Here is a 9,679-nt window from a genome sequence, read left to right as displayed (position 1 = left end):
AGAGGGTTGGAGGTGCGGCCTCTTCGGCGCCGGCGAGCACGAGAGGCGGCGAACTCGCGAGCCTTGCTCCGTCGTTTCTCCCCGGCGGTAATCTCCTCACCTCGTCTCTGCTCCCCGGCCACCAAATCAGCCCACAAATTCCCATTCCCCTCTGTCTTTCGAATGTCTCGGCGAGGATATGAAATCGTTCGCCGTAGCAACCTGGATCATCTTGTTTTGGGTAGATCTAACGTGCTGGGACATCTGAAACTAAGTCCACGCATGGTCAGTCAAAACAGCTGACATGACTATTTCAGTGTACTAGATGTGATGCTTTCCTGCAGTCCAGAGGAAGAGGTGGAACTCCTTTCTGTTCCTGTTTTTCTTGTAGCTACTAGCTGGTTTCTTACAATAGAAATTGGAGGGATCCCCTCTTTTCGTAAAGAAAGAAAGAAAAATTGAGATACATGGTGAAACTTCATCAGTAAAAGCCACACCACAACGAAACACTTAAGGATGCGGCTAATTCATGCATGATCGTGCAGCTCCCTATTCTGACATGCTTCACATGACACGTAGAAATACAGTACACCGATGTCTCAATATCTTAGTAGCTTAGCTGCCACTGTTAGTGTCAGATGCAATCATGTTTTGTGCTCATCTGTTGTCACTCTTGAAAAACAGGTTGCTGAGAAGATAAATTCACTACCAATTTAACAATCCTACACATGGTTCTCACATGAGGAGTTCCAGGAACAGGTAACCTGCTGGCCTTTGCTGTGACCTGTGATACTTATCCCTGCAGCCATACGATGTCATGACTGATTCTGTCATTTCAATTTACTCCAGATTATTGCAGAGCTGCATTTACAGGAAGCTTCTTCAATGATGTAGTGCTAGTCTGCTGTGCTAACATTTTGAGGGGGAGCACACATGGCAGACACCCTATTTCTTGTTCTCAGAAAAATTGCTCTGTCCCTCGGAGGAGCGGCGTCAGAGAAGCTGAGCACAGAGGTAGTGGAGGCAGCATCGGTTCTGACAGATTTCGAGCATGGCATGAAACAGATCGAGGGCGAGTTCATGATTCTGCAGGCATTTATTGGCCAGGTTAGCGCACAGAATGTTGGTGACAAGACATTTGATGCCTGGCTGGACCAAGTTAGAGATGTTGCCCATCAGGTAGAAGATATCATTGACGAGTATACTTTCCTCACTTCGCAAGCTGCGGGCATAGACGGATTCTTCAAGAGGAAATTCCATCAGGCTAAGAGCTTTGCAGCATGGCGGAACCTGTCAAGCCAGATTGATCAAGTAGAAACTCGAATTCAGCAGCTCACTACAATGAAAGATCGTTATGGAATTTCTGTAGGAGAACAGGGCAGGAGTAGCACACTACAATATGCCAGGCAGCTCTCTCTATCAGATTCTTCTTATCTATCTGATGATACTGAGTTAGTGGGCAATGCCAGTGAAATAAGTATGTTGACACAATGGTTACTCACAGAGCGACAAGACCGATTGATCATGTCCATCCTTGGCATGGGAGGTCTAGGAAAAACAACCATAGCAAGCAGTATCTACAAAAATCAACAGATTATTAGAATGTTTGACTGTCATGTGTGGGTAACTTTATCTCAGAATTATCTAGTTGAAGACCTACTGAGGCAAATCATGAAGCAGCTGATGGACCAAAGAGCCTACATGGCCAGTGGTATCGAGACTATGAGTCGTGTAAGACTTATCGAGGAACTTCAGAGCTACCTACAGGACAAGAAATATCTGATTGTCTTGGATGATGTATGGGATAGAGATGACTGGTTATTTTTGAAGCGTGCACTTGTAATAAATAGTCGTGGAAGTAGAGTGCTAGTGACAACTCGCAAAAAGGATGTTGCTTCCTTAGCAAACGATGGATTTGTTGTGGAGCTTAAAGTTCTTCCTTATGCTGAAGCATGGTACCTATTCTGTCAAAAGGCATTCCGTAGATTAGAAGACAAAATATGTCCACTAAATCTGAGGCCTTGGGCAGAGAAAATTGTGAAAAAGTGCCAAGGACTTCCACTGGCTATCGTCGCAGTTGGGAGCCTTTTGTCGTACCGAGAACTAGAGGAGCAAGAGTGGAGTTCTCTCCACAACCAACTTAGCTGGCAACTAGCTAACAATCCAGAGCTCAGTTGGATTATGAGTGTTCTGAATCTCAGCTTGAATGATCTCCCAAGTCATTTAAAGAATTGCTTCCTATACTGCAGCCTTTTCCCTGAAGACTACAAGGTTAAAAGAAGATGGATCTGCAGGCTTTGGGTCGCAGAAGGTCTTGTTGAGGAAAGAGGTGCCGGGACAACAATGGAGGAAGTTGCTGAGTGTTACCTAAAGGAGCTCACTCGTCGTTCTCTTCTTGAAGTTGCAGAAAGGAATGTTCATGGAAGAGCTAGCTCATTTCAAATGCATGACCTTGTTCGCGATGCATGTCTGATTGTTGTAAACAGAGAGAAGTTTGCTGTCGTATACGGTAACTCTGGTACAACCCAGGTTAACTCTGAAGTCCGCCGCTTGTTTGTTCAGAAGCATGCTCGGTCTCTAAAGGTTGCTGCAGCGTCACGGATCCGATCTTTAATCTTATTTGACACACAAGTTGCATCCTCTTGGATAGATGACATTTCATCAAATTTCAGACTGATCCGTGTCCTGTGTCTAAGGTTTGCTAACATTCATCAAGTGCCGGCTGTTGTCCCAGACTTGCTTAATTTGCACTATTTGGATTTAGCTCACACAAAGGTTAAGCATATACCAGCATCGCTCGGTAAACTTACGAACCTACAAGTTTTGGACCTGCGGTTCACCTACGTGGAGCAGCTGCCATGGGAAATAACAAACCTGACTAAATTGAGGCATCTGTATGTATACACACTCCACGATGTTCAAGAAAGGATATTTGACTGCTTTTCTGCTACAAATATCCCTGGCAATATTTGCCGTCTAAAGAATCTGCAAAGCTTACAATCTGTTTCAGCCAATAAAGACCTACTTACGCAGCTCAGTGAGTTGACACTGATGAGAAGTTTGGCTATAATGAAAATGCGTCAAAACTACATTGCAGAGTTATGGGACTCCTTGGCCAGGATGCCTAGCCTCAGTAGGTTGGTTATTTTTGCAAACAGCAAGGATGAGGTTCTTAATCTGATTAAGATAAAGCCCTTGCGAAATCTGAAGTTTTTCTGGTTGAGAGGGAGGTTGTATGAGGGAGTGCTCCCGCAGATGTTTGCAAGTTTTGAGAAGCTCGCTGCGTTAAAACTTGATTGTTCTTGTCTGAAGAAAGATCCTATTAGCTCCTTTGCTCACATGCTGAATCTAGTGTATCTGAATCTTTGCAGAACTTATGATGGGGAACAATTAACATTTAGTGCAGGATGGTTTCCCAAGCTCAGTTCTCTTGCATTAGTTGACATGGAATGTCTAAATTCGATTGAGATTGAGGAAGGCACAATGAAGGTTCTACATACTTTGGAGATTGTTGGTCTAAAGAGTCTAAGGATAGTGCCTCGAGGCATCAAGCACATTAAGACACTACAGAAGATGCTTGTAACAGATATGCGAAAGGAGTTCATGGATAGGCTGCATGGGGATGACAGTGACATTGTTGAGCATATACCTGACATCCAGAGTTTTGACTCCTTCGATTCTGAAGCAGGTAATCTCCATATGTACACTGTGAATACCTTGAGTAAACCGTGGTTATGGTCAGTTTAGTTTTTCATATATAGTACATGTTAGGAAAAAAAAATAAATAAATCTCAAACCAGTTTGTAAAAAAATACTATCCAACATAGTGCACAAATTTGCTTGCAATGGAAGCCCTTCTTTGGTCAATAAGCAAACACCATGCAGTCATGCACTTATTTTTTCGTAAATCTCCTTTGACTTGCTTGCTAAAAGATATCTCTTCTGACTCACTGTACATGTGTAACTTGTATTGATTGACCTTGCAGTTAAGAAGATGGTTCTTCTGCCACATCTTGCAAAGAAGTATGGCACAGGCTGGTGGGAGCTTTGTTAAGATATCTAGATACTTATGTTGGTTAGGGTTCTACCCGCGTCTGACATGTAGATAAACTTGGAGTACAATTTATATGATATGATTGTAACAACCTTAACCGTGCAATGTAGGTAGATACGCTTCCCGACATTTTCATAAGCTGCAGGCAGGAGATATATCGGGCTGTTTGGATCATTGCCCCGAGACTCCCTGCCAAAATATTGGTCGTTGACCCAGACGTGGTGCTCATTTGGATGGCGGCCAAAAAATTGGTGCGCCCACCCCTCCGTAGCACCTCATAGTTGTTGTACCCCTCAAAAAAAAACTCATAGTTCTTGTGCAGGGCAATTATTTGCCCCACTGCATGGAGGCGGGAAGCATGTGTGCTGTAATTGGAGATTTCTGCTGTAGCAAAAGTTTTTTGTTGTTGTGGGGAGTGTTGTAGCAAAATTTGAATCTCTTTACAGTGTAACGGCAATCACTGTAGATTGCTGATGCAAATGGCTCTACATTCCACCCTGCACAGACCTTAAATGAACCTGAAATGGCCCCTTCATTTTTCCTACTGTGATTATCCAGCAAGCTTTATTGTTTTGAAGGAAACATATTTACTGCTCTATTTCTAAGTCATACGAAAATTTAGAAAATTTTATTTCTATCTTGACCAAGTTACACATTGTAGAAAACTGCTGTTACATTGAGTTTGCAAAATAAATAAAAGTGCATCAGTTTAGGCTTTGGGTTAATTTACAGTTGCTTGGTCGCACATTTCTAGAACTAAAGTTGCACATAATTTTGGAAATATCTAACTATTCGGTTTATGTTGCATAAAGAATCAGCGGTCTTATAAACTGTTAAGCCATTGAAGCTCACACTATCGCTGCACAAGCTACATTACTATCAAAAGTTCAGACACCGTCTGATGTGAGTGGACACTTACAGATACTACAGCAGAATAATCGTGCATCAGAGGGTTGTTGTTTAGTTTGTACTCCGTATTGTACATGGAGATCGCAAGTGGTGCGTTGGTTTTCACCTCCATTTCTTCAGATCAAGCCACAAAATGAAAAGAGACATCGCTATCCACGCATGCAAGTTTGCTGTACCGTTCGATCTTATGTTTAGGAAGGGACTGAAACTGACCTGTCTGCCGCGGAGAACTTGTAATGCCTGTGAGACCAGCCAATGAAATTAATTGTGTTAATTGTTCTGTCTTAGCATCTGATCCGTCGTAGTCTAGGTGGTTAGGATACTCGGCTCTCACCCGAGAGACCCGGGTTCAAGTCCCGGCGACGGAATTTTTCATTCATACGCTGATTTGTCTTTTTTGTGCTGATCCTCTTGAGCTTTATTTTTACCTTTTTCTTTTCAGGGTCTCAAGTTTGTCAAAGTAAATGACCCTTGGATACTGTTTCTTCAATGTCGTTATTAACAACGCTTGATTTCTCATATATCCGAAATTTGATGCTCTCAAGTATAACGGGCACCACAAGCACGTACCTGCACGACATAGCCGTCATCCACACAATGTGATCATCGGTGAACCTTTTTCATCCCTGACAGCGTTGACGATATCTAGATATGGTCACTTTGTCTGAAAAGCTCAGATTAGGTTGCCCTTCTAACCTATCCAGCTTAGATATATGGCAGCTCATATACATAGGTAATTACTAGCATGTATGCCCATGCGTTGCAACAGAAGAGATAATTGACGTGTCCATAAAAAGGCATCCGCAGCGGTGGATGACAGAGCAAGGAGCCGCAGTCTTCTCACGGGTCATGTGTGGCCGGCAAGATCTTGGTGGTTGTGGGAATGGTCAGCTTGGCAGCGGCCACCAAACTTGTGCCTAGCTTGTTTTCCTCGGACTCCGCCTCCATCCACTACCGGGATGGCACTCTATGCCGACGGCCCATAGCTGTCGGAATAGGACAAAACCCCGTCAGGATAGACCTATGCCGACGGCAACCGTCGGCATATCACCACCATTACAATGACATAAGAGTATGATCATCATGACAATCACAATAACACCATACACATCATAATATGATCATCAACAACGAGCACTACCACCGCCAAGGTCATCATCGCCTAAACCGCCAAAGCCGAGGTCGTCACTGCATGCGTTAGCGCTACTGCCAAGACCGGCCCTACTACCGCCAAGACCGCCACCTCCTCCATGGATCAGAGTGACCGGGCCCCGTGACTCGGGAGTGATGCCAAGACTGGCACCACCACCAACGAATGATCCACCAGTTCCCTGGATGTTTGAAAAGACATGTCAAGGGGATATATGATTGTGTTGAATAAACGGTAAGCGGTGGTTGAATAGTTTTGGGATGTACTAACCACCGTAGTCCCCGTGTGTTGTGCCAGAAATTCCTCAAAGGTAAGTAACACTGGTTGTGGTCCAGCAACTGGTGGTGGTGATTCCATTACAGGAACTGTGCCAGCCCCCATGCTCTCAAAAACGCGCTGCATGTTCATTGACAAAGCAAACACGAATGTCAGAAGAAATGAAAGTGCAAATATGGAAGTGAAATGGAAGGGGCTAAACTAATCGTCATCATGCCAGTGCTGTGGTCCTGGACTGCTGCAATTCTCGTGCTCCACGCCATGGTCTCTGATACGTCTCCAACGCATCTATAATTTTTTATTGTTCCATGCTATTATACTATCCATTTTGGATATTTTATATGCATTAATATGCTATTTTATATTATTTTTGGGACTAACTTATTAACCTAAAGCCAATGCCGGTTTCCTTTTTCCTTGTTTTTGAGTTTTACAGAAAAGGAATATCAAACGGAGTCCAAACGGAATAAAACTTTCGCGATGATTTTGGGCGCCCTGGGGGCTTCTGGCCCCTCGGGAGTCCCCTAACCCTAAAGCAGCTCTATAAATTCCCAAATATTGCCAAACCACCAGAAGCATCCACTAAAATACTTTCCCACCGCCGTAACCTTCTGTTCCCGTGAGATCCCATCTTGGGGCCTTTTCCGGCACCCTGCCGGAGGGGGATTCGATCACGGAGGGCTTCTACATCACCCCTATCGCCCTTCCGATGAAGCATGACTAGTTTACCACAGACCTACGTGTCCATAGCTAGTAGCTAGATGGCTTCTTCTCTCTCTGTGATCTTCAATACAATGTTCTCCTCGAGGTTCTTGCAGATCTATTTGATGTAATATTCTTTTGCGGTGTTTGTTGAGATATGATGAATTGTGGATTTATGATCAGATTATCTATGAATATTATTTGAGTCTTTTCTGAATTCTTATATGCATGATTTGATATCTTTGTATTTCTTTTTGAATTATCGGTTTGGTTTGGGAAACTAGATTGGTTCTTCTTGCAATGGGAGATGTGCTTAGTTTTGGGTTCAATCTTGCGGTATCCTCACCCAGTTACATAGTAGGGGTAGCGAGGCACATATTGTATTATTTCCATCAAGGATAAAAAGATGGGGTTTTCATCACATTGCTTGAGTTTATCCCTCTACATCATGTCATCTTACTTAGCATTACTCCGTTCTTATGAACTTAATACCCTAGATCGGTCAATGTGTGGAGTAATAGTAGTAGATGCAGGCAGGAGTCGGTCTACTTAACACGGACGTGATGCCTATATTCATAATCATTGCCTTAGATATTGTCATAACTTTGCGCTTTTTTCTATCAATTGTTCGACAGTAATTTGTTCACCCACCGTATGTTTTCCTTCTAGAGAGAAGCCTCTAGTGAAACCTATGGCACAAGGGTCTATTTTCCATCATATATTTTTAGATCTATAAACCAAAAAACCCAAAAATACCTTGCTACAATTTATTTGTTTTTACTTTGTTTTACGTTTTAGTAATCTTTTATATCTATCTCTATCAGATCTCATCCTTGCAAGTGAACGTGAAGGGATTGGCAACCCCTTTATCATGTTGGGTGCAAGTGTTTGATTGTTTGTGCAGGTGCATAGATTGGAGACTTGCGTGTACCTCCTAGTGGATTGATACCTTGGTTTTCAAACTAAGGAAAAAACTTATCTCTACTTTGTTGCATCACCCTTTCCTCTTCAAGAGAAAAACCAACGCAAACTCAAGAAGTAGCAGGAAGAAATTTTGGCGCCGTTGCCGGGGAGGTTCTATGTCAAGCCTACCAAGTACCCATCATAAACTCTCATCTCTTGCATTACATTATTTGCCATTTTCCTCTCCCCACTTCTAAAATGTTTTCAGAAAAACACAAAAATATTTGCCTTTTTATTCGCCTTTCTTTCGTTTGCCTTTATGTCTTACTTGGCTCATTTGCTTATTTGCTTGGTATAATTGTGTGTTTATTGAAAATTAGAAAAAAAAGGTTTATGGATCGACTTAAAGTCTACTTGGATCATCTTTAATCCATATGTGCTCGTGCTGAAACCCCAACTAGTTTAGTTGAGGGAAAATCTTTAGATGAGCATGTTGATTTTGTGCGTCACCGTTTGTCTGAAAAAAGGAGACTCTTATGGAATCAAATAAATTGTTTGCTTTGTTATGCTTGGAATCTTTGTGAACTTTGTGATTTCACTTTTTGCTCTAAGAACCCTAAAAAATAGCTTCCCTATCTATGTGAGTTTAATGACAATGAAATCTTATCTTCTTATGAAAAGGGTGTTTATAGTTATTATGATATCGAACAAATTGAAGAATTCTTTTGCTTTTAAGGGTGCTTATGAAGTTGCTTCTTTGATTGAAAAATATGATATTACTCTCTACAAATCTGAAAAATTTGACATACTTAAATATTGCTATGAAAACTATGCTCATAATGCCTATGTTAAAGAATTTATTGAGAGAATGTCCACTGCTTTGGAAGAAAATGATGATATGCATGAATCTATAGATAATTATGATTTCGTTGATTTGATTGAAATATCCCTTGATGAACATGATGCTTGCTATTCTTATGGCCATGATGCCAATATTAATTATGGTTATGGAGATGAACTTGCTATAGTTCCTTATGTTAAACATGGTATTATTGCTATTGCACTCACGCTTGATAGTCCCTTGAATGAAAAGCATGATTGCAATGATGTTATTATAAATTCTATTGATGTCAATTGTGCTAACAATATGCAAAACCCTAAGATTGGGGATGTTAATTTTGCCATGTCCACTACTTGTTGCAATGATCATGATTGGGTTGATAATGCTTCTTATGATCTTGGAAATTTATTTAAGCCTTATGATGAATATGTTTGCGACAATAATAAAAGTGGGTTTGAAGAGGTCATGCCTTTAGTTGATGTTAATCCCACTATCTTGGAAGATTATAAAACTTTTATGCATGTGGATCATGAAGAGAAAATTTTATATGATAGCTATATTGTTGAATTTGATTAAGATCCTACATGTAATTATTACAAGAGAGGAAAATATGGTTGTAGAAATCTTCATGTTACTAAATTACCTCTTGTCACGTTGAGATTGCTATTGCTTCTTCTTCCTTGCATATGCTAGTTTTTGCTTGTCTTGATAAATATTTTCCCTATAAAATGCCTATGCATAGGAAGTATGTTAGACTTAAATTTGTTTGTCACATGTTTTATTATGCTCTTTGTGTTTCAATTATTATCTTTCATGTGAGCATCATTAAAATTATCAATGCCTAGCTAAAAGGCTTTAAAGAAAA

General features: G+C 41.3%; 1 protein-coding gene and 1 non-coding gene across 4 annotated transcripts; both read left to right on the top strand.

Moving 5' to 3' along the window:
- The first annotated feature begins 1 nt into the window (after window position 1).
- LOC125528327 (disease resistance protein RPM1-like) lies at window positions 2-4,533 on the top strand. Of its 3 annotated transcripts, none has more exons than XM_048692809.1 (5): window positions 2-87; window positions 664-738; window positions 829-3,667; window positions 3,966-4,017; window positions 4,144-4,533. In XM_048692809.1, the coding sequence occupies exons 3-5, from the start codon at window positions 913-915 to the stop codon at window positions 4,145-4,147; spliced, it is 2,811 nt and encodes a 936-aa protein (XP_048548766.1). In that variant the 5' UTR covers window positions 2-87; window positions 664-738; window positions 829-912; the 3' UTR covers window positions 4,148-4,533. The 3 variants fall into 3 exon arrangements, with proteins under 3 accessions (XP_048548766.1, XP_048548765.1, XP_048548764.1); XM_048692808.1 differs by having other exon boundaries at window positions 3,966-4,054; XM_048692807.1 differs by having other exon boundaries at window positions 3,966-4,533.
- A 704-nt stretch (window positions 4,534-5,237) lies between these two features.
- On the top strand, window positions 5,238-5,310 carry TRNAE-CUC. Its single transcript has one exon. It is a non-coding gene; the product is annotated as a tRNA-Glu (tRNA).
- The last annotated feature ends 4,369 nt before the right edge of the window (window positions 5,311-9,679 follow it).

Source organism: Triticum urartu, unplaced genomic scaffold (assembly GCF_003073215.2).
Source record: "Triticum urartu cultivar G1812 unplaced genomic scaffold, Tu2.1 TuUngrouped_contig_4797, whole genome shotgun sequence".
Lineage (NCBI taxonomy): Eukaryota > Viridiplantae > Streptophyta > Magnoliopsida > Poales > Poaceae > Triticum > Triticum urartu.
Note: the sequence above shows the minus strand (reverse complement) of the source record. Positions and strands in the feature narration are given on the sequence as shown.

Excerpts from the sequence above, each read along its gene's own strand:
- LOC125528327 (XM_048692808.1), top strand. The coding sequence starts at position 913 with ATGGCAGACACCCTATTTCTTGTTCTCAGAAAAATTGCTCTGTCCCTC. Across the intron at positions 3,668-3,965 it reads CTCCTTCGATTCTGAAGCAG|TTAAGAAGATGGTTCTTCTG; the intron begins GTAATCTCCATA and ends TTGACCTTGCAG.